Below are 24,430 nucleotides of genomic sequence, written 5' to 3'. Positions count from 1 at the left end.
AAGCAAAAGGTATATCTTGAAATTTCTTGTTGTCATGATAAAAGGGAACATAAGTGAGTGTGTTTGGATGTGAAAATCAGTATATATATTTTGATATTTGTATGGGACACACAAAAAAAGAAGAAACTCAGATTTGCTTGGGAAAAAACTACTTACAGGGGCTTTATCCCCATAAAACATAAAGGACGAAGCCTGGAAGTCTCCATTATGTTAGCCTAGTGTGTGGACAGTATATCTGTAAAGGTTTTACTTTTATTGAGTAAAGCAGAACAAATAGAGAGAGACTTTAGTGGAGGCCTCACGGCCACTTCACGCACAGTGGAAGCAATGCAGCTCAAATCTCTCCGTTTGCCGGGAAAATGATAAGTCCCGCCTCTCTATGGATTCGTCAGAGCCAATGGAATGGAGCCAGACCCACGTGGGATAGATCGCCCGTTTTCCTGGCCAGTAAAAAGAGGAGACGTGTGGAGCGAGAAATGACGCTCCGCTCTGAGGGCGAAGCCCCGCCCCCCTTTCCCATGTAAACAAGACGTAATGTTCGAACCGAGAGTTTTAGGCGCGTCATTGATTTAGGAGGCTGTGATTGGAAGTCGGGACTGGAGCTGTCAAAAAGCTGGACAAATCAAAATTGCCCATAATTCGGGATGTCCCGGGCATGCCTACCCCCGGAAATGATGCATTCTTTCATTGAAAACTCATAAAAATAACGGAATTTATGTTTAAAAAGTCATAATGTGATTCGAGTGCTTTGAGTTTGTTTTGTTTGGCGATTAGTGGCTTTAAGGCTGAACGCCTCTTTACGCCCCCACTGGAAGTGTTTTTTTAATAATGCGCCGTTAAAGGCGTTGCGTAGCCACGCTTTGCCAAAGGGACACTCAAATCTTCGCAGAAACGAATAAACGGAAGGTCTTCTACAGTCTCTGATAGAAGATTATGAAAGAATAACGCATACTTCTCGCTAGAAATGCCATCGAAATGCATACAAATGCTGATGCTTTCTTAAAATATTGTGTTTTTCACGGAGATTATGCTGACCGTCCGCCATGTTTTTCTTTTCGCTACCGGGAAACTTGATAGTCACGTGACCTATTTGCAAAGCAATGTAAATGAATGGGCCAAAAGAAACGTAACATAGTAACGTTATTTTGGGGGAAAACGTAACATGACTACGTTTATCACGGTGGACCAACGTAGCCATTTCACGCTTTTTTTGGAGACTGGGTTGGGGATAAAGAACCAGCAGAGTTACAGGGCTTCATGAGTTAATATGGAAGTCCCAAAGAGACAAAGCTTTGACTGATACCTCTTTCCTCTCTGCCATTCTCTCCCTTCAGAGCTTTCATAAATAAATAAGTGCTTTATTTATGAACAAATCCCACACACAGGAAATGCTTGTGATTGCTAGTTCTCCCCCCAAAATGTGAGGAAGTTTATTTCTTTTTAACAAACATTCCTGATTTGCAAGGCTCCGGCTTCTTTCAGACGACGTGTGCCGAAGCCACAGGCCTATATTTAGAAATGGCTCTTTGACTGCAGCTCTCTGCAACACAAGATGGAACTCAAATACGCTCATTGTGAAGCTGTAGGTGTAAGCAGAGAGAGACAGGACTGCAGCTTTTTCACACTTAGAAAGTTTTTGGCTGAGGTTGTAACTTAAACATCAGCATGATGGAGTTTTTTTGTCTCCATCTGCAAGGACGGCCGTATGGTCGTTACAGCAAAGTGAAAAATAAACAAATGGACCGTGAGTGAGTTTTGTTATTTTTTTATTTACCACATGAGAAATTCAAAAGAATAAGCTCATTCCGTTAACCTACCTTCATGCTGTAGTGTTCATCAACAAAGCACTCTGACCCACAATCTGTTACTGTTGGTATTTTAAGTATTAAAAGTATTTCATTTTATCATTTGGATTATTTTTTATTTATGACCTACTATTCATAATTCACCCAGTTCAATTTGAAAACTGATGATTAATATTGTTGAGGTATTATTCAACTTTACTTTCTATATTTCAAATGATACATACATACAAAATATAAAAGGTAAATCATAGCGTCATTGAGACAATGTTAATCTTTATTCCCTCGATGATGTTTCTTAAAGATTGAAGTTGATTGAACTGGAAAATGTTAAGGAAAACTCCTAATATCTTTATCCAAAAACGTTGGATAAATAATACATTTTAATAAAACAAGTTTACAGGACAGAAACACTGAATGCCTCAGTCCTCAGTGACATTGCATTCAAACAATCTTCCAACACAATTTCTTTTTTGACGTTTTGGTTTTAAATAAATCATAATGTTGTTTTCCTCCCAAAACCTTTTTTGCACACGCAGAGAGCTCAATGAAACTTTGAACATCTTTTTCTTTTTATAGACCTAAGATTCTTTCCACATGGATGTGCAGAGAAGCTGTCAGCTTTCAGTTAATGAAGAGAGAAGCACTGAGCTTTCACTCAATGCACACATGGACCTCATACATACTTTAGCTGGAAACAGCTTTTGAATATTGACCACAAAGAATTACCAGAGGAAAGTAAGCATTCGTAAAAGGGAATCTAAAAGCGTCTTCTCTGCTATGGGTTGTGATGATGAGGATGGCGATGGTGATGAGGAGGTTCTGAACAGATCAGAGGAGTACGACACTTTATCGTCATTCAAAACTAATGACTGAGTTTTCAATTCAATTTGTGAGAAAAATAGAAGAGGGTCTCAGCTGTTCTCATTTAAAATGCAGCCGGGTAAGGGAAGGGTAGGAGCACAGTGGGAATCCCATCTGGTAAAACTGGTGCGGCCACGCGCCGAGGACCGCGGGCGCACTGCGCTCTGCGCATGTCTCCAATGTCTCCGCGGACAACCCGAGGACGCTGCTGCGCATGTCGTCTTCGCTCCTCGATAAGATGCTGTCGATGCTAAAACTTTTGGATTTATCCCTGCTCAGCGCGTGTCCCTTCGGCCTGTCGTGCACCAACGTGGTCAAGTTGGTGTTTCTGAAACTGACGGCGCAGAGGGGACCTCTCTCCTTGTCTCTTCCACTGACCGCTGACGTTCTGTCCTCTGGCTCGCGGCGCGGGGGCGCGCCTTGGACGTGCACAGCGTCCGTCCAGAGCGGGGCGCGACTCGGCACTGGACATGTCCCGCGTATGGATGCAAGTGTGTCTCGGTTGGGGGACAGTTCAGACCTGGGAGCAGTCTGTTCCGCGTGGTACATCTTCGCGTCCGGTTGCGTTTCCGCCGCCTCGGCGTGCTGCCCCGCCGGTGCCTCTATAACCGAGCCAGCCGGATGCCCCACAGAGGATCGGTGGTCCCTGGAAGGACCCAGGACCTTCGTGCGCTTGTGTCCTGCGGCTTTGGGGTCAAGAGCATCCTGCTGGCTCTTCGCCTTCCTCTTCCTCCGACGGTAGTTGCCGTTCTCGAACATGTCCAAGCAATTGGTGTCCAGCGTCCAGTAGCTGCCTTTGCCGGGCCGGCCCTTCTCTCGGGCCACCTTGATGAAGCAGTCGTTCAGGGACAGGTTGTGGCGGATGGAGTTCTGCCAACCCTGCTTGTTATCGTGGTAGAAGGGGAACTGGTCCATGATGAACTGGTAGATGCCGCTGAGTGTTGCGCGCTGCTGCGGCGCGCTCTTGATGGCCATGGCGATGAGCGCGATGTAGCTGTAAGGGGGCTTTTGCGGACTCTCCTGGCGGGCCGGCACGAAGCTCAAGGCGGCGGGCACGACCCCTCGACTGTCCCCTCCATACAGGTAGATAAGAGGGGGGCCGGAGAGGCTCAAAGCCGTGGGCGGCATCCCAAGACGGCCGTGGTAGAGAGTCATGACGCCGGGGACCCTGCAGTGTGTCTCCCGGGGAAAGTATAGCCTGCTCCCGGAGCTCCTCTCGGCCACTGACTGACTCACCCTGCCCCACCGGGCCCCAGGACATGTTAATACTTGTTGTACTCTCGCTGTGTTATGTTGACTTTGCACTGGGGAATAAATTGACCATCATAAACAGTCGGTGATGTTCTCAGCCCACCCACATTAATTAAAATTTCATTGCGCTGAACCACCCCCCCACACACACTTTTTTTGCCCAACAGCCAATGAGGTTTCGGGTTATTCCCTCATCTGTTTATAGAATTAGTCGCTTGATAAGTCTGCCCACCCAGGTCGAATCAAGCTGTGTTTATTTGGAAAAATTTCCGGGCACTCAATACATAAACGCACTGATGTGCTGTTTGAAATATCACGCCCCCCCCCCCCCCCCCCTTCCCCTCCCCCCACACTGAGCTGCTCAAACAGAGAGAACAAGCAAACACCGCCGGGTCCTCTCTGGGAGTTGCTCATGTGAAAACAAAGTGTATAAAAGTGTATAAGAGGGAAGTGAACTTAAACAATGTCTCCTAAGTCGTGTCAGGCCACAGAGGAACCGTGATGGATAACTGACAGTATACTATCATCACATTCCTCCTGCTGCAGGCCTGCAGCCATTATCTTTATGTAATCATTATGAGACATGTTTAATCATGCAACATGAAATTCTCTATTTTGTCATATTTGTATTTAACTAATAAGTTATATTTTACAGCAACTGAAACTCCATATTATCATTTTTTATTTCATTATTTTTTTTCCCTAAAAAAGTCAAATTTTTAGAAAAATAGACTTTGAATGGGTGGTATTAATCACCCATTGATATGTTGAAGACTAATCCATATGGCTGACAACTGCAAAATTCTGTATAATTTTTTATATAACTAGTTTACTTGAACTGTAATGATCATATTTAATGTTTGTATTTCCCTCCTAGTTCAAGTAAAAGATATACAAAAGAACAAGGTCACTATAATTATGACAAAAGACACAAACTATTTAACTATTATAGCATTCTCCATAACTTCTGCCTTTGTCCTTCATTCACTTTTATTAGCGAGAGCTCCACCTCCAATAATGATGCAGTCAAGCTTATTTTCATCTGCAGGTCTATAAAGCAGAACACTGAATGAACAACTCATTGAGTAAGCAATACAATACAATATTATTCTGTATCAATTATTATTCATGCCAGTGATCCAAGCCATATCTTATTAATCTGTGTTTTTTCGTGAATATAGAAAATATAGAAAAGCTTGATTGAGAGGAATTTTTAAACAATGACTCTGCTCATTGGATAAAGTTGCATGTTGTATTTGAATCAGCGTGAATTACATGAAAAGCTACAGTGAAGACTCTGCGGACCGTATTGCCTTACAAGGACAACGTGCACAGTGTTATTTGTACATGTGAGCATGATGCTTTATATTATGTATTTTCCTGTTTATAGGTCAAGGAGGATTATAACAACTTTACAAGTGTGCACAGCTGGCTCCTGCTTACATTAAGGGTTCAGAGCTTTCAGAGGATGAACTCACAAGTTTGGTCTTTTCTCTGTTTCTCTCTCAGTAGACTATGATTCATCAGCAAATTAAACTAAACTAACATGCAAGCATCAGATGCTTCCAGCCCTGAGCAAGCCGGATGGGACATCTTCAATGGGCCACCTACTGGAGAGATCTTACTACCGTTATGTCTTGAGAACCAGAAAAAATACACCGCTGTTAAAGGAGAAATATCATTTTCAGATTCATTAGTAGGTGCTTTAACAGGGCTATTGAATGAAGGCTGGGACATAGTGTTGGATTCTACGTACAGCTACCTGGAGAAGTGATGGTGGACGTTACATTATCAATGTGTCCGCTCAGGTGCTCCCTGTTGCTCCTGAAAGAACTTTTTGGGTTTGCTTGCGTGCCTGTGATGTGATGTGGGGCGTCACCTCTTTCAAAGCTCCTTGGAGGCCGCACAGCACACCAGGAGTGGAAGATAACTCTGAATGGATTATTGAATCACATGCTCCCTGAACTAGACATCGCAAGAAAAAAACAACAGTTTGTGTGAGATAGACATTGCAGATGCACAAGAACTAACATTCAAGTGCATACGTCTTACAAGTGTACAGCATGATTAACATCACATGATCAGTGTGAGACATAATTTCACATAATTGTTATATAACATAATTGACGGCCCAGTAACTGTTACAGCTCTTTTCATTGTCTTTGAAAAAAGATAATTTTACGGTCTTGGTATGTTGACCAAAGAGTTTGAACAAGGAAATAAACAAAGGACAATCCCTAAATTAAGCTTTTTCCCGCCTTTTCAATAATTAAAATGGCATGACACTGCAACACCTCAGCAAAACTTACAGAAGCACTTTAACAATTAAAGCACCTCTGTGCCCTTAAACCATTCAACTGGTGTACGTGTGTATCAGCTAAATGTTGTATTTAATCAACTTTTAAAATGTTGGAATTTTGACATGTTATCCACTATGATAACAATTGACTTGCAGTTTTCACATCTTTGCAAATGGCCCTCTGAAACCTCTAATTTGCCATTCCATTGACAATATTAGTTGATGTATGAGAAGTATTTAGTGACATCTAGTGGACGGATGTACAAGTGCCTCACTCAGCATACATATTACAACAGGAAGGCCCAGAGGACACAGAAAATAGTGGCAGATCAGCAGTCAGAGGCTGAGACACTTCACGTGCTTTTATAGTATTTCATTAAAGCAACATAAAGCGCAGCTAATTCCAAACTCCCTCACAAAACTAGAAAACATAATACTTTTGCCGGATCGCTAACTTACCAGTCTCTCCTATTTCCAAGCTTGAAGAAGATGTGGAGAAGTAACCCAATTCACACTCCCAGCATGCATTGCAAGAGTTTAAACAAGAGACGGCACCAAGCCAGTGTTCCCAATTTCCAGGTTGAGTTACTAAGTCTTAAACTTTCTAACATAATAGCATTTTAACAACAGTAATAAAATATATTAGATGTACATAATATTTATTATATTAGAATAATTGGGACTGAAGTTAATGGTCAAAAGAAAAGACCTGCAAGGTCAAATCTCCTTTATGTTGATGTTAATGCAGGTCTACATCAAATTAAGACTGAAGACTTGAACCAGATTTGAGAAGGATTTTTCTGTTTATTAAATTAACTGCAGTGCTCTTTTATTTTATCCTTAAAAGTATTTAAATCTCCTTTTCTTATGCCTCATGGTTTTTGAATAGTTTTATGTGAAGGACTTTGAACTGCCTCGCTGTTGAAATGTGCTATGCAAATAGACTTGCCTCGTGTAATGCTAATTCGGGAAAGTAACTAATTGGTAAACCACTTTGTAACAATTTTGACACGTATTGTGTGTTTTCAAGTTAATAGGTTCAAGTTTAAGTAAAGTCCAGAATGTTTAACTCAGGGTCACGTTGCAAATCTTTTGTAAAGTCATCACAGGGAGGCCAGGCAGAGGAAAGCTTTTTTCTCCTCTGAATACTTGCACTACATGATGGAAACCTCTGATACAGTCTCCGTTGCTTCCTCTGATATGAGATGATGGTCAACAACTGCATCACATGATTATTAAATCCCTTTCGGACAAAGTTTGCAACTAGCTGCCAAAAATTATTCAAAGTTCAGTGCACAGAAGCTTCATGTGCTGAGAAACAATGCAAGATGGAGTGAAGAACTCTACTAATCTACTTGAATTCACACAGAAAATAGCTTTTTTTGCTCATTTTATTTAAGCTGGACGGGTTTAAATAGTTTCACAGTGAACATGTACCATCATTTTTCCAATCCGTACATTTTACTTTTTGCCTCAAACATACCATAAACATTGCCTTGCAAAACATTAACACGAGTGGACAAAAAGAGACTAATATGACGGAAACAATGACTGAAGGGTTTACCTTTCCACATTTTAACCTAAAGCGAGGTGACAGCCGGCTCGTCTGACAGCGTTTGATCTGAGGCTGCCGGCTCACCCGTTTGCTTCGGAACAACAAGATATTTCACTGCCCACTGCAGAAAGGACTCTGCCACTTTGAATCGACTGAAATCCTGCAAATTCTGTCCCGACACCTGGTAGGAGTAAGAGAACAGGCAGCCGTCGCTGTGGACTGTGGCTCTATTTCTGGAGACCTCGAAGGCCGTTTCCAGGGGACTGCTGCCCTCGTTGGCCCCGGAGCCTGCCTGAGTGTCAAAGAGCCAGGAGGGAGGGCTCCCACTGATCTGAGCTTCCGCCTCCTCCGCCGACCCGGTCGGCTCACTTCTCTTTCTCTTCACCTTTCTATACTCCCTCTCAGCGGTCTCCTCCACAGGTTTTTCCAGAATAAATCTTTTTTGGTCCGAAGGCGGAGGCGGTGGTGCAGAGTCTGTGCGTCCTTGGTCTGGGGAAGGGAAAGGCTCTGACGGTCTACTGAGGGATTCCTGCAGACTCACACAACTCGGAGAAGCGGCTGATTGCTGGAGTTTCTGGTACGGCGGGAGGTTGCTGGGCTCGGATGTCTGCTGGGATTCCCTGGAGCTACACACAGGGATCACAGGTTGCTCGGACCTGAATCTGGTAGTGGCGGGGTGGTCCAGCGATCTGCTCGGAGACGCATCAGAGGATGACAAAGTTTCCCATGGTGGAGGGAAAGTATCCCAGGGGTTGGATAAATCGCAATCATTCATGTCGGCCATTGCGTTGTCTTGTAGCATGCTGTCCTCCACCGGACACGGCAAAGTCTCATTGGCATCTCCATCACTTTCTACCACTTCGGGCATGGCTATTCTCCACTCTGCGTTGTCATTAGAAGGTGACGTGGTCTCTGAAGGTGGAGGCATTGCGCTCTCTCCGTCCTCAGAGGGGACAAACAGTTCACTAGCTGTACTGCCTCGGACATTCAGAGGTGTTTGATTCTGCTGAGCGTCTTCCGCCGAGATGAGAAGACACTTCATGGGGACATTGAAAGCTTTCACTCCCTTATATCTGACCCTGTCGACACCCCAGCTTGTGTCTGTGTAGGTTGCCAATTGGTTCCAAGTGGACGTGGAGGGCTGCGAGCTCGCTGCCATCAGCCTCTCCCTGACGTCCTCCAGCACGGCCTCCAAGCAGTCTTGCTGCCACTCTCCCAGCAGCTCCGACAGATCGAACACACACTGGGAGTCCTGCGTCTCCTGACCAAGCAGGCCCTTGCGTGTCATACAGATCTGCTTCCTGATGGACGGCAGCGCTGTGCTGCAAATCGTGCTACCTTTAACCGGCCCCGTGGCAGTCGTGGACAGCTCCCGGATTGATAAGACAAATCTGCATTTGGTCTTTTCCATGGCCATGTGGAACTGAAGCTGATAGTCATGGATGCAGACCGTGGTGTTGACCAGGCTGGTGAAACATTCACGGTCCTCCTCCTGCTGAAGGTGTTCCCAAGCTGACTTTGTGAGAATGGCAGGGATCTGGAGCAGCCCGTCCGACAGGAAGAGGAGCCCTGTGGGGCACTCCGAGCCAAAATCCTGGGACTTTGATAGATCCCCCACCTCGATGACCCTGGCCTTCAGCAGCCCGCTGTGGCTCTCCTCCTGGCCGCCATAGCTGAGGATCAGACTCTCTATCCATGGAGACAGTCTGCTCCAAGCGGAGGGAGGCATGCTTGGAGTTCCAAACTGTGTCCCCAGCTATGTTCTGTTTAGATGCTTACTGGTTCCTTCATCACAGCATCACCACTGGGGCTGGGGATAAGAAACATCTATGAGCCGTTGTTAAATACAAATATTTAGCTTGTACATTCTCAGGAGATCGAGAAGAACTCGATATTTGAAACTGTTGTCAGTTGACCCTGCTCTTTCCTTAAGCCCTAGTACCCACATGCATCCTCCAGCCTTCTCCATGTAGAATAGCGTTTCCTTTTTTACCTGTACGGGATGCTTCTCTCTCAGCTAGCGCTGAGTCATGGTAGCCTATTTGCGCGTAACGTTAGTTAGCACTATTTCCTCCGTGTCTTCCTGCACATAGCATAATCATATCTAGGTTTGTCCAAAGTTATGGCGGCGGGAGTTGTTGCAAATTGTCAGTGGCTAGTTTGAACACGAGTTTTCCTTTCAAATTAAAAGCAGACATGTTCTTTATGTATTATAATATGTCAATAGGTACACGATTATAAACAAATAACTGATTTTTTCCGAATTTATCATCAGGTGCTTATTTTATATAGCTATTTATATTGGTAAAAGGTGTACTAACTCCATATTACTCGGTTTAACCACATTTATTCAAACCGGAAATTCTGGTGGTTCCGTTATTTTGGTAGCTTTATTCTGGCAGTTAGGACTAATGGCCGCGTTCCGTTTAGCTTTTTCCTTAAACTTGATTCAGCCATTTTACATGTAAACAGTATTTCTGAGAGATATTTCGTTTTGTCTTTACATTTTTAAAATGTATTTTATACACAAAATGTAAGTACTATCTATTGTCACCGCAATTATGTTCATTGACAAATTGCCGTTAAGGAATTGCAACGGGGTTTAACTACACGCTTTCTGTCAAACTGATGCTGCCTTCAGGTGCCAGAAAATTATACAGTCATTATGCTGTGATAATACAATTTCTGTTTGGACACAACGTACTTTAAGCAATTAAACGAATTGGTTATCTTTAACTTCTCACACGGCCCTCTTTGTTTCTTCTTTACATGTATTTTAATAGAAAGCTAGCCCATTTGAATCGGTGTTTTGTTTTAACCATTACTGCAAGATCCATTTCCGGACATGAAGTCACAACATTCTCTCCCAGCGTGATTCATGTGGTCCTAAAGGAAGCAAGCTAGGTGCAGCCTGTCCGAATAAGACACAACAACCTATTTCGTAGTTTTAAGGTAGGTCACGTGATGCAAAGAGCCTAACCCTCGAACTGTCAACACGGAAAACATGAAGTAACGAGTTTGTCCACTGCGAATCTGCAGGGCTGGGGCTCAACCATACACTATCTGTTTGAAGCTCACTTAACGTCTCCCATTTTACAGTTATTTGATTCTGATAACCAAGTAGGACTAAAGTTATCTCACGTTGACGTTACCACTTTCGCTGGTTTCCTGTAAACGGGTTGCAAGCGACGTTCCGTCGTGTTATACAAAGGAATTGTTGTTGTGCTAAGTTACTAGCCTAGCCGCACACAGCACGTCTGTTCACTGTCACTTAGCGAATGCTAACGTTTCTTTTGTGAAAGGCCAATTGAAGAGTGTGCCCTAAATCCTTTGTGCACAGTGATATAGAGACATGCCCGATTCGGCAGCAATCGGTTCGAGGGTTTCGGACCCTCAACATTCCCAGAAACTCCTCCGGGTCCTTCGCACCTTCTGGCTCGAGCAAAGCTTCCACGACGCGCTGCTGGTGGTTGATGGAGAGGAGCTGGCTGTCCAGAAGAACATCCTGGCTGCTGCCAGCCCCTACGTCAGGTCAGTCCCAGCAGCTACTACGTCAGCTCAGTCCCACAAGCTACTACGTCTGGTCAGTCCCACAAGCTACTACATCTGGTCAGTCCCACCAGCTACTACGCCAGGTCAGTCCCAGCAGCTACTACGTCAGCTCAGTCCCACCTGCCGCTACGCCATGTCAGTCCCACCAGCTACTACGTCAGGTCAGTCCCACCTGCCGCTACGTCATGTCAGTCCCACCAGCTACTATGTCAGGTCAGTCCCACCTGCCATTACGTCATGTCAGTCCCACCAGCTACTATGTCAGGGCGGTGCTACCAGCCCCTACGTCAGCTCAGTCCAACTAGCTACTACGTCAGCTCAGTCCCACTAGCTACTACGTCAGGTCAGTCCCAGCAGCTACTACGTCAGCTCAGTCCCACTAGCTACTACGTCAGCTCAGTCCCAGCAGCTACTACGTCAGGTCAGTCCCAGCAGCTACTATGTCAGCTCAGTCCCACTAGCTACTACGTCAGCTCAGTCCCACTAGCTACTACGTCAGCTCAGTCCCACTAGCTACTACGTCAGCTCAGTCCCAGCAGCTACTACGTCAGGTCAGTCCCACAAGCTACTATGTCAGCTCAGTCCCAGCAGCTACTACGTCAGCTCAGTCCCACTAGCTACTACGTCAGCTCAGTCCCAGCAGCTACTACGTCAGGTGAGTCACACCAGCTACTACGTCAGCTCAGTCCCACTAGCTACTAAGTCAGGTCAGCAGCTACTTCGTCATCTCAGTCCCACTAGCTACTGCGTAACTTCAGTCCAAGCAGCTACTACGTCCGGTCAGTCCCACCAGCTACTACGCCAGGTCAGTCCCAGCAGCTACTACGTCAGCTCAGTCCCACCTGCCGCTACGCCATGTCAGTCCCACCAGCTACTATGTCAGGTCAGTCCCACCTGCCGCTACGTCATGTCAGTCCCACCAGCTACTATGTCAGGTCAGTCCCACCTGCCATTACGTCATGTCAGTCCCACGGGCTTCTAGGTCAGGGCGGTGCTACCAGCCCCTACGTCAGCTCAGTCCCACCAGCCCCTACGTCAGCTCAGTCCCACAAGCCTCTACGTCAGGTCAGTCCCAGCAGCCTCTACGTCAGGTCAGCCCCAGCAGGCTGCTGTCTGCTATGCGTAGGCAGCATGTCCACTGTCCCGATTGACTTCTGATAATGGCTTCCTGTTAGGACCAAGCTCAACTACAATCCCCCAAAGGAAGATGGGTCTACATACAGAATCGAGCTACAGGGGGTCTCCATGGCCACGATGAAGCAGATCCTAGACTACATCTTCAGTGGTGATGTAAGTATAGATGTCTTTAAGCATGGGAGGTATTTGTGTGGTGCCCTCTCCCTATTTGTTCTTGAGGATAATCCAGTTGGCCTGTCTTTTACACACAGATCACTTTGAGTGAGGAGACCATTCAGGACATGGTCCAGGCATCCGACATGCTCCTCATGACCGACCTCAAGAACCTGTGCTGCCAGTTCTTGAAGAGCTGCATCACCGCAGAAAACTGCATCGGCATCCGGCACTTCTCTTTGCATTACTGCCTTTACCACGTCCACCACGCCGCCACTGAGTTCCTGCAGACACACTTTAGCGACGTGGCGCGTACCGAGGAGTTCAGGGAGTTGCCCCCAAGCCGGCTCTGTGAACTGCTGGCGATGGAGAAGCTGAACGTGGGCAACGAGAAGCATGTGCTCAACGCCGTGTTGCAGTGGTACGCACATGACCCCCTGGAGCGCAAGGTGGGTGATGCCTGCTTCAAGTTCAGCGTGAAGATAAGAAGGCTTATGCATCTTATTTTTTGTTCAACTGATCAGAATCAGAACCAATACGTTGTTGGAGTAAATGTCATTGTTATAAAGGGTTCACCATGAAATGGGTTTGCCTTTGCTTTGCTACCTAGTCAACTAATTGCTCATTGGAGTTTTGTATTTGCTAAGTTGATCTTTTATGAATTTAAAAATACACGTTGTAGCATTCAACATTGGTAACATTGCAATGGAAGTTACAAACTTTGATCATTAAGATTCACAACATTTAAACATCTATTTTTGGGGAAGCTCTGACAGCATCAAACCTGTGTTTTGTTGTGTTTCAAACCATTTAGTAAGTTGTGTTGGAGACGTATATTCCTCCTCAGCATCTCTTAGCTTCTCGATGTATGTATGATCGTTTGCTGTAATGCTCCCAGAAATTTCAATTTTTTTAAAGAATGAATATGAAAGGAAACCAATTGCTGCTTAGCACTAGTATTTTTTTAATATAGCAGGTATTGGCTCTTTAATTCAAATAGTCTTTCAATTGATTTATTTGTGTGTAGTTTGTCAAAGAGAATTTAGATTGGACTTAAATACGCATGTCAATGGTTATGTTATGGCAGGTCCACATGACAGAGGTGATGTCTGCAGTGTGGCTGCAGGGCCTGGACGTGAGCTACCTGAGGGAGCAGGTAGGGATGCTGTGAAGGACTTTCCAGATGTACTCCACAACATGGGGAAGTGAATTCAAGCTCAGCAGTCGTGTGCTGCATGCTATCCCATCAGGCTGTGGGGGAGGCGCTGATGAGGGAGGTGATCAGAGAGTACTGTCAGCAGGTGCTGGCTGATGGCCCGCTGCAGGGCGAGGCCATGCTTGCCGCCTTCAAACCCCGAGGTTACTCAGAGTGTGTTGTCATCGCCGGAGGGGAGGATCGCAAGTGAGTCACCATCTTCCATGTTCATCGCCTGTTAATGGAATCCTATTGTGAAGAAATCGTACATTGATACACAATAACATCATCCTTGTTATTATAATCACATACTGTCTGTGTCTGCTAATGTCTTACTTCATTAATGATACAATATCAAAGTACATTGACCAGTAAACATGCAAAGATTTAGGTAATAATGCGTTGCCCTATTTTTATTTTAGAAATGGTACTTTAACAGTCTTTGACGTCAGTGTTTGCTTGTTATAACCCTGCAGAAGCAGGAAGCCCACTGCTGTAACGCGCTGCATGTGTCCGCTCTATGACGCCAACAGACAGGCCTGGATCGAGCTGCAGCCAATGAGCGTCGCTCGCATCTGTCACGGAGTGGTAGCCGCGGGTCTGTGCTAGCTAGGCCAGGAAAAACATACTCTCACATCTGTCAACTCCTGTCATGAATTATCCTTTAGCGAAGGGTTTAAGGTTTTAGATTCGTGTAATAACATTGTTTCCTGTCCATTAGAGGGTTTTCTGTTTGTGATGGGCGGAGCAGATGAACACAACAAAGTTCTGGACAGTGGAGAGAAATATGACCCCGACTCCAACAGCTGGAGTCCCATCCCCCCGATGCTACAGGTATACTTCCCCTTTTCAGCAGATAAAATGTACTTTCAAACATGCAAGTACACAAACATTCATTTTACCAGCTAGCTCAATTTTCTATGAAATACACACTTGGATGATCATGTTTGCTTTTTGAATCTGCTGCTTTTCATGTTTTTGAAGCAGAATTAATGATCTGTTCACTGTGCAAATTTCTATAGCTATATTACACTTTTACTTTATGGCCACTGGATGTCAGCAGAGCTGCTTCACAGTCAGCAGTTTAAAAGTGTTGTCATTCACATGATCGCTTAAGCAGTGAACTGTTTCAACAATGTTAATGGTAGTGGTTTGAGTCATATAATGCAAACCCAAACCTTAAGTGAAACTCCAGAAATGCAGTTGGAGACATGAAAGCCGAGCTTTGTTTCATAACTGAACTTGTTTGTGTACATGGAGGAGTGTGTGTGTGACATTGCTGTGGTTGGCTTATCTCATCTCCAGGCTCGTCAGAGCTTTGGTGTGGTGGAGCTGGAGGGTCTGATCTACGTTCTCGGAGGAGAGAATAAGGAAGCAGAGCTGATCACCGTCGAAGTGTTTGACCCTCACTTCAGTACCTGGAAACCTCAGACCAGTATGACCATGATCCGCAAGGTAACAGCACACGTAAATATATGTCACTTTGACAGAGTTGAAGACCGGTACATCCTAACTTCATTGTTCATGTTCATGTAATGTTGTACATTTGATTCTATTTTATATCAAAAAGTAAGCAAACATCAGCTAAATTCAATCTGGCAAGCCATTGTCACACTGAACCAAGCTAATTATAATGAGGTCATGAACAAGACTCTGTCCTATATCTTATTGGCATGGCAGCTAGCAGCTAACTGTGCTAACAGCACCGGCAACAACAAGAGGTCTGACCAGTGTTTCCCCTAGCATTATAACAGGTTGGCGCCGCACCCCCTGAAATTAACCCCGCCCCCCCTGAAAAATTCTACCCCCTCCCACCAACTTTACAAGTTGTAAACCTAGGGAAAACACTTTTGACGGAGTTAATAGTGTTTCATTGAGGGTGCTCCGCCTCCACTACGATGCCATCCTATGCTTTCTTTCTTGTGATGTATGGTAGATCACCAACACAAAGAGACCTGCATCCATATTTGGTCGCTGTTTTTTGTCTCTCACATGACCGTCTTCGCAGGACACACACACACTTCATCTTGGGATATGACCCTGAGTGATTCATTTTCCACAGCAAAGTTCTTCCAACATGCTGCTACTTGTTAAGCTGTGTCTGTCTTCTCTGTCAGGTCGCCTGCTACGCCTCCATGAACAAGAAGATCTATGCCATAGGCGGAGGCTCCTACGGGAAGCTGTATGACTCTGTGGAATGCTTTGACCCAAAAATCCAGCAGTGGACGGGCCTTTGTCCTCTGAAAGAGCGACGGTAAACACAAACTCAAAATCCTTGGACTGTAACTTCTAGTTTCCGTTTGATTCCCTTCAATTCAGTGAACTCATGGCTCCAATATCAAAATGTTGACGAGACGATGTTGAGTCACAGCGTGCATATTAGTCAGAGCAGGAGTAAGTAAAGTTTGAAAGGAGACAGCAGTAGCTGAATGTTGTTACTTCATTCAGCTAATCCGGTTACTTAATGACCATGAACTCTAGTCCTTTTATGGTTTTTGCATCTATGAGACAAAATGTCATGATTTGGAATTGGCAAATTAAAGAATCCAATTTGCTTGCCAATAATAGACAATCCTGACAGTTTATTGAAGCCTAACCGTTCCCGATTCTTTGTTTTCCCGGTCAGGTTTGGGTCGGTGGCATGTGGCGTTGGCCAGGAGCTCTACGTGTTTGCCGGAGTTAGAAGCAAGGAGCAGGACAACCCTGAGCAAAGACAGATGCTGACCTGCAAGTCTGAGTTCTACCATGACGACATGAGGAGGTCAGTGTGGAAAGGCTGCTTCTTTTGAAGCGTCTTGCAAACAGCCCTTCTAGATACCATGGATTTCATACATCAATGCTACTGCTATTTGGGTTTTACTTTCCCACGAGGGTCTACAATCATTCTTAACCTTGAAAAACAGGGAGCATTTAGTTTAGCTTTTGACCCTATCTCATGACCTTCCTAAACGTTTATTCCTATCAAGTACCGAAAAGTGGTTTCCTGTTCTGTGGGCTATTCTTCTTCAGTGACCAGAACACAGAATACTTGTTAATACCCATTTTCAGATGAAACTAATGAAATAACAAAATACCAGCAATAACCATTTAATCACTAGAAATGCATATTTACATTTTTAATTTAGCTGACGCTTTTATCTGAAGCGACTTCCAATCAGTGCATTCAACCAACAGGATACAGATCCAGAACAACTAGAATCAAGAAGTACTATAAATAAGTGCCATAAGTGCTAATAATGAGTCCAGGAATTCTGTTTAAAGGCCAGTCGAGCTGCTGCATTCTGGGTGAGCTGCAGAGGTCAGATGCCGCTGGCAGGTAGACCTGCTAGGAGGGAGTTATAATATTCAAGGTGTGAGATGACCATAGCCTGGACCTGAACCTGCGTCACTGGTGGGGGTCACGAAGGCTGTTATGGTAGAGATAGTCTATTAAAGATAGCTCAAAGAAAGGGCAGAAGAGAGACGGGCCTGTGTTTCTTCAGGAGACGGTTCAATGTCTCAGAGAGTTGTGGAAACAGCCAGGGAAGTGTTGATAAGGTGGGAGAGAAAAAGACGAAGGTCAGAAGCAAGGAGGTTGGGATTAGACAACAAGGATTGAATTCTAGTTTGGTAGAAAAGCTTGTGACAGCAGAAATAGAAGCAGAGAGAGAGGAGCGGAAAGAAGAGACTGGTAGGTGAGCAGGTCATCAGGGCGGTTGGATTTGTGCTCTTTCATTTCTGCTGCTCACATACTGGCTCATCAGATGAGCCACCATGTCGCTGGAGACAGTCGGACCACCACGGAGCCGGAGAGGACTTGCAGACCCGCCGCGTTGTAAAAGGACAGAGAGAATCAAGGATGAGAGGAAGACAGGGTGGAAAGTAGAGCATCTGTGGCATAGTTAAGATGCATAAGAGAAAAGGAATCGATTGAAGGGAGGCCTGACAGAGGAGGGAGACAGAGATGAGTACAGAGTCAGGTGATGTGTTACGGATGTCAGCTTGAGAGAGTGGGAGACCAAGAAGTGGTCAGAGACATGAAGTGGAGTTACTCTGATTGAAGATGTAGTCAAGCTGGTTTCCGGCCTTGTGAGTAGGAGGGGAAGGACTGTGAGGGAGCGAAAGAAGAAAGTAAGAGCAGTAGGTCAAAAATTACGAGGTTGCTCTCTCTTTGAAGGACAGTGTGAGTGTTAAACTCTATCTGCATTCCTCCATGAACCAATGGTATCTGCTGTTTTGTGATGGGTGCAGGTGGATGTTGCTGGATGACCAGAACCTGTGCATCCAGACCAGCTCGTCCTTTGTCTGCGGCGCCGTGCCCATTGGAGCCAGCATCTATGTGTTGGGAGACCTGGACACCGGTCAGTAAGAGAGCCAGCTAGAACAACAAGGAACATCTGATGAGGTCACTTTTGATTATGCAAGCTGGATGTTTCTTGTACAGGGACCAGCTTCGACTACATCCGGGAGTTTCGCCGCAGCACTGGCACGTGGCATCACACCAAGCCCATGTTGCCCAGCGACCTCTCCAAAACGGCCTGCGCCGCCCTGCGCATTGCCAACTGTCGACTGTTCCGCCTCCAGCTGAGCCAGGGCCTGTTCCGGATCCGAGTGTGACTTTCTACCTGTTCTAGGTATGGCTTTGGGGATTTTATCAACACTTAAGAGGTCTAGATGCTAGACAACAAGACCAAACTTCAGTATATTTTTACGTTTAACGTGGTATTTTTTTTCTTCTTTTATTAATTTTACTCATTTGTAATGTTTACTCGGAGTGTCTTGTTGCTTGGTGAGAGATTTATAACTTCTGGATCTTTAACATTTTAAAAACACTGCTGTGTGAAAATAGCATTTTAAGATGTAATGTGTAGAATGAAAAGACAAAGACAACACTATCAATCATCCTGATATCTTCAGCAGCTGCTGTGAAGGTCAAGGGTTGAACATACTTAAGTTACATAAATCTTTAGTAGGAAATGAGATGTTGGAGCCAGTCTCCTGGAAGCAGAGTGATGGGGTTATTAAGTAAATTATGGATTTTATTAGTGGAGGTTATTTGCTTGCGGGGAAGTTCTTAGTGTTACTAGCAAAGCATTGTTTTCCTCTGGTTCGGTGCACCGGGTCTGCACGGCCTGTCTTTGCTAGCGTCTTTTACACGCATTATTGAGTTTTCATCCCCAGGGCTGGAGTCGCACTTATTCAAGCCTTCTTACCTTTACTTCTTGTTTGGATTCCAGTGGATGTGGTCAAAATGGAGATTAATATTAGTCTTAATTCCTATAGGAACTACATCATTGTAGTTCTCCTCATTCAATGGCAAAGCAAGAGCTCAATGTCTACCATGAATCTGGTTTTCACCAATATTTACATTTGATGACCTAATTGACTCTACCCCAACGCTCATCGGCTGTTTAGTCAGAAGCAGCTCAGTGTGTCTAGTTCTACTCAAAGCGTCCTGCTGTGGAGATTCCACTGAAACCATCTGGTTGCAAAGCTAACTGCAGCCAGCGAGCTGTGGACGTCATGCTGGACTCAGGACATGATGCAGATTCCTGGAGGCCCCTCCCTCCCCCCACCACCACCACAGTGCACTGCTAGCTGGTTAATTCAAAGTTTATTAATATCAATGTGTCGGTCAAAGCACTCCCTAAGGTCTCTAGCATTACACCCACCTGAGGTCCAAGACATTGAAGACCAAACTACAAGCTCCTGTAGTTGTGATTATGGTGTGTGCATGCTATGAATGTCAGTTAAAGTCCTGTACAATGTCCTCTTGTTCCTGTGTGAATGGCTGAATGATGACATGTAATGTAAAAGCCCTTTGAGGAGTTGAAAAATTAGAAGAGGGAAACGAACAGTCCAATAAAATGTACATCAAATGCACTTCACAAAGGGATTGACCCAACTTAGGATCTGTTTGTACAATTTCCTGCTGATTGGAGCGTCAGGTGGTGGGATCATTTGTGTTTTGTACTTATATTTGAAGGACTGACACCACGTGTTGGGAGTTTGTTCCTTGAGAGACCAAAATAACACAGTGTGTAAGGTTCTTTAGTGCAACAATTGTTCCTCGAAACATCTGCTTCATAGATATTACTTCACATATTGTGAAGTAATCTGCGGATGGAAAATGGGTCCATCTCTACACGTTAATTCTTTATTTTGGAGCAAGTGGCCCAGTCCTCTTCACAAATAGATGCTGCCTCCGCAACCTCTGACCTGCTTTCCACTCAGCAGTTTTGGCATCCCTTGACCCCATTTGTTCTATGTGCATTCCAGCTGCTGCTGTCCATCCTCAGCTCAGCAGCAGCAGCACAGACGCACGCTGTGTGTTGATACAGACAGGCAGACCTCTTGTTACATCACAACGGCAGAACTCCTAAAACACATTCTGTACCTGACCAATCCATGCTAAAACCAAATAGTATTTGAAAGGAAAAGGTTGCCTTTTAAAGTCGGTTATAAATAGTGTACTACCACCTATAATACCCAAGTCCTAGTTGAATATTGCTAGAATGTTACAAATCTAAACATGGATGAGCAGTTAAATACTAAACTCCTCTTTTTAGTAATTCAACTGATAGATGGCCCAATCCCTCTCCTAAAGAAAAGACTCTCCTCAGTACTGCTATTCACATTCACAATTTGAATTAGATTGTTTTGATCAGAGTTGCGTATTTTTCCAGATTTGTTTTTGCAAATTATCTTGAGTTAATGATTTTAAATGCAGTTTTTTGCACTTTGCGCACCACAATCCACTTTATTGGAGATAAGGCATATGGCTGCAACACCAATTTAGATTGATAAAAGTATGTATTTTGGATTTGGGTGGGAACTGTCCCTTTTTTTTTCAAATCCAACGTGCGGAAGAAAGCTTTTGCTAGTTACTGCTGTTCCTCCTGGTCTAGGGGAAGTTGAGCGCAGCATACGTCAGGTCTCTCCCTCCCCCACGCCCCCACACTCCCAAGAAGAACCTGATTGAACATTGTGTTTATTGAAGCTTACAACCACGCTTGAAGAGTGCGTCAGGGTGAGCCTGGCCCAAAACAATAAACAATGATATGCTAACATACCTAACCAGAAGGAAAGAAAATACCAGCAGTGTTTACCTCCCTGACTGAAAACGGGGTGTCTCCCCCCTACACTACCAGGACCCTTTCACAGAGGCAACCCGTACCAGTAAGCTCATCTGGTGAGACATGAGAGCCAGCCAGCTTCTTGGGGTCCCTTCTTGACTGCAGCTCAGTCCTTGTGAGCTGGATCGGAGAGCAGTGGGGTGGATGTATTGTGCTGATGTCAGCGCCTTCACTGCTGTGACCCCCAGCAGGGCTGTGGACCAATGGGGTCCAGCAAAGAAACCAGTGAACATACCATACTGGCACACAGAGTACTGGTAACTCGTATCACAAGTCTAAAAAAGTTGTCTATAGAAATCAGAGAAAAGCATGAGGCCACTTTAGTCGTCCCTGACAATGTTTATTTCAACTTGGAACTACTGAAACTGTTCTAAGTGAAAGCAAAACTACTGACTGTTATTTCCTAAAAAGAGGCTAAACATACAATAAAGTTACACATTACGGATGGATTTGACTTGATATTGTTATATTTCTAGTTATCGCTCAGAACATAAACACTTGTTGCAGTTTATACAAAACATTAGGCAACAAATATGTCTCACTTGTTCATACTTTCTGCTGTTCATTTACAACTGATCATACAAATCATTGACTTAACTAGTCCGTATTGCTGTGTGTCAAACCTACAAACCTGTCAGCAGAAGAAGAATAGTCCAACAGAAACTAAAGAATCGGACCGTTCTGCTGAGGCTGTGAGGACTACTTCCTCATTCTGCATTGACATTCCATGAATGTCAGTCAGAGAGGAGTCATTTACAGTTAAAACAGCCCACGCTGCTCTCTATACTAAAGAACACTCCTTGGAGGTGTGTGATGTAAACGGAAAACATCAGTCTAAACTGAAAAGACTCCGACTTTAAGCAAAGCTGTGTTTTAGTTTGTTCTTTTGTTACTGATCCATGGGGAAGTTCTGTGGGACGTTGCCTCTGGCCCAATCCCTACCATTAGACCACTAGAGATGGAAAAACCTTTTACTGATTTATTCATGACATGTCACAAAAGACAGTAAACCATTTTTAGAAATGACCTTCTCAGTTCAAATCAGTCAAACATAAATACCCTCAATTGTAAAGCATTTTTTATGTTATGGTGACGTGACATGTGGCAGCTAAGTGCTGTCCCATTCTTATTTACACCATTTCAGGGACTGACAGGTGACGTCAGTTATGTCCCTTGGGGGTCAGGGTCTCGAGTTTAGGGGGCCCACTGGGATTGGGCCTATGCGTCTCATTCATTCACACCAAAGGAAATAAAACATCAATGTGATCAACTCCCCCTCTCCTGTTTCTTTTATTCAGATGTGAGAACACACACACATCAGGCGATGATGACGATCTGTTAAAGCTATCATCATTTTGACGATGTAGAAAGATAGCATATCTCTTTTGATCTTACAGTGTTAGAGTTTTGTAATATAAAATATATAAAACAATGGTAGTGTTTTATTTGGTTGCAGGAGAAATAAACAGTCCAACAGTTATTATCACTCAGATGTCAGGAAAAAATGTGACCTAAAACTAAAATTAAAACTGTTAGTTTTCCTACAAAAATTGATGCCAAAACTAGAAAACATACATAAAATAAACTTTCTATTATCGTCTGCTATTACTACCATCCTTTTTCTCACCACTTGTATTTGGCCTATCCGCAGTCCTGTTATTCTGTATTTCAATCCTCAATCCTTGATAAAGATGAATTGTTGGAAAAATCAGAAGTCAAATGAATCAATAAAAGAAAGAGAAATAAAAATAAAACAATAATCAAGCAAATTTGAATAAATATGCAGGCTCTCAACTCTAAGTGCATTTGTGGAGTCGGGTTGCAGGGGCAACAGTTCCAGCATGGGACCCCAAACTTCCCTTTCTCGCGTCACATCCACCAGCTGCGACTGGGGGAGGAAAAAAGTGTACCCACACCAGAGTTACGGTAAAATCTCTCCACCTTGTCCACGGGCTTCCCCCGGGGCCTCTTACATTTTGATGTTTGTACTTGAGAGATGCCAATTTTGTTTTCCACGTGTCACGGTTTTGATCTACTTATTTGAGTTTACTGTCGAACCCTTAATGCAATGAAGGTGAATAGAATTGTCTTGGAAGCGCACAGTTTTTCCAAGCAAATAGTCTGTGAAACTGATATTTATTGGGGAAGCAAGTTTTTTTTAATGAATATCACACATTTTTCATAAATAAAACCAAAAGTTTAGTAACATTTTTATAATATTTGGATAATATATATTTGGCCTGAGATCTGAGTCAAGTTATCATAATTCATTATGATAATTGGCAGTGGAGGAAGCTGCGCCTTCTAACAGAGAAGACATTTTGACCTGTTACAGGTGGAAATAATCAAATGAATGACGGCTTAATTCCAAGAGGCTGCTTGAGCTTCAGTTTACTGGCACTACTCATGCTTTCTGTTTACATGCCATGGTTTAGGAAACAGAAATAGAAGACGTCTACAGTGAGAAATCACAATCAATTCCATATTGTGTTACAACTGTTTTACCGCATGCCGTTCTTCCGTCATCGACAGCAAACACATTGCCTTCATGAAACACTTCATACATTTTTTCTCCATGCACAGGCTTTTTTGCAAGGTCAGCGTTTTTTGCTGTTCGGCCAATACTTTTTTCAATTGTTGCTTGGCAAGTGCTAATCACAAACCTTGAACTTTAAACTAGCTGTTAGTCTAGTTTAGTAGTCCAAGTCAATGGAAAGAACTTCAGTGCGCTTTAGTTCACCTCGGTGAATTCAAACACAGCACCTCTGGATATCCATATCCATAGTAACAAGGTACTATGATGACAACAGAAAGTTAGTGAAGATGGTTGTCTAATTACGGCCTACTATATAAAGCTTCAAAGTGTCGCATTCCCCTTGTCTCTTTCTGAATAAAAATATTATTATCTCTTCTACCTGCATAACACTATTTTGCAGAATAAAGTGCTTCTAAAGGTACATTCCTTTGTCATTGCACGGCAAACCATGCCAGAATTTAGATTATTCCATTGGTCTCTGATTCAGTCACTCTTTGAAACTCTTGGAAGACTAAGTGACAAAATAAGGTCTGTTTTGATGAGTTGTGTTCCTCTTGAGTTTGAATAAAGTCTACTTTGATGATTACTGAGTTAAAATTATTATTGTCTGACTGGAGGGCTTAATGTTTATTACATCACTAAATTATACTCATTTTCCAAATCCAAAATCTAAATTCCAAATTTTATGTATTCTACATTCAACATGTAACACTATGTTTTAATGACGCGTCAACCAGTTTAGTGTGCATCACACAGGAGCTGGTTCAGAATAAATAGACACGAGTATGATTCCCTGGACACAGTCATCTTTCCCGGGAATATGTGCAGGTTCCCACTAAAGACAAAAGCCAGATGTCAGTGGATGTTACGGGGTTTTGGAAATTTATCTGGAGATTTCTTTCCATCGAGCAGAAGACTTTAGTGTGTCTGTTGGTGGGAAATAGCCTCCGGAAATCCTTTCACACCAGCAC

At 44.0% G+C, this 24,430-nt stretch overlaps 3 protein-coding genes across 9 annotated transcripts; 1 reads left to right on the top strand and 2 right to left on the bottom strand.

Moving 5' to 3' along the window:
* Nucleotides 1-1,740: 1,740 nt before the first annotated feature.
* foxl1 (forkhead box L1) lies at nucleotides 1,741-4,185 on the bottom strand. Its single transcript, XM_037451549.2, has one exon. It carries the CDS (start codon nucleotides 3,819-3,821, stop codon nucleotides 2,727-2,729), a length of 1,095 nt encoding a protein of 364 aa, XP_037307446.1. The 5' UTR covers nucleotides 3,822-4,185; the 3' UTR covers nucleotides 1,741-2,726.
* Nucleotides 4,186-7,589: 3,404 nt separating this feature from the next.
* Nucleotides 7,590-11,339, bottom strand: acd (ACD shelterin complex subunit and telomerase recruitment factor). 6 transcript variants are annotated; one of them, XM_037450743.1, is made up of 2 exons: nucleotides 11,201-11,339; nucleotides 7,590-9,575 (listed from the first exon to the last, which is right to left on the bottom strand). In XM_037450743.1, exon 2 carries the CDS (start codon nucleotides 9,498-9,500, stop codon nucleotides 7,797-7,799), a length of 1,704 nt encoding a protein of 567 aa, XP_037306640.1. In that variant the 5' UTR covers nucleotides 9,501-9,575; nucleotides 11,201-11,339; the 3' UTR covers nucleotides 7,590-7,796. The 6 variants fall into 6 exon arrangements, with proteins under 6 accessions (XP_037306640.1, XP_037306638.1, XP_037306641.1 ...); XM_037450741.1 differs by having other exon boundaries at nucleotides 7,590-9,581; nucleotides 11,201-11,318; XM_037450744.2 differs by lacking the exon at nucleotides 11,201-11,339 and adding an exon at nucleotides 10,913-10,972 and having other exon boundaries at nucleotides 7,590-9,581.
* gan (gigaxonin) lies at nucleotides 10,183-24,045 on the top strand. 2 transcript variants are annotated; one of them, XM_037450736.2, is made up of 14 exons: nucleotides 10,183-10,304; nucleotides 10,555-10,723; nucleotides 11,112-11,302; nucleotides 12,499-12,613; nucleotides 12,712-13,062; nucleotides 13,701-13,769; nucleotides 13,864-14,015; nucleotides 14,285-14,406; nucleotides 14,530-14,642; nucleotides 15,114-15,263; nucleotides 15,926-16,062; nucleotides 16,435-16,569; nucleotides 18,039-18,148; nucleotides 18,232-24,045. In XM_037450736.2, the coding sequence occupies exons 3-14, from the start codon at nucleotides 11,124-11,126 to the stop codon at nucleotides 18,402-18,404; spliced, it is 1,806 nt and encodes a 601-aa protein (XP_037306633.1). In that variant the 5' UTR covers nucleotides 10,183-10,304; nucleotides 10,555-10,723; nucleotides 11,112-11,123; the 3' UTR covers nucleotides 18,405-24,045. The 2 variants fall into 2 exon arrangements, with proteins under 2 accessions (XP_037306633.1, XP_037306634.1); XM_037450737.2 differs by having other exon boundaries at nucleotides 10,184-10,304; nucleotides 10,603-10,723.
* Nucleotides 24,046-24,430: the final 385 nt, after the last annotated feature.

Source organism: Pungitius pungitius, chromosome 6, assembly GCF_949316345.1.
Source record: "Pungitius pungitius chromosome 6, fPunPun2.1, whole genome shotgun sequence".
Classification (NCBI taxonomy): domain Eukaryota; kingdom Metazoa; phylum Chordata; class Actinopteri; order Perciformes; family Gasterosteidae; genus Pungitius; species Pungitius pungitius.
The sequence above is the reverse complement of the archived record's forward strand: the minus strand, read 5'-3'. Positions and strand labels throughout refer to the sequence as shown.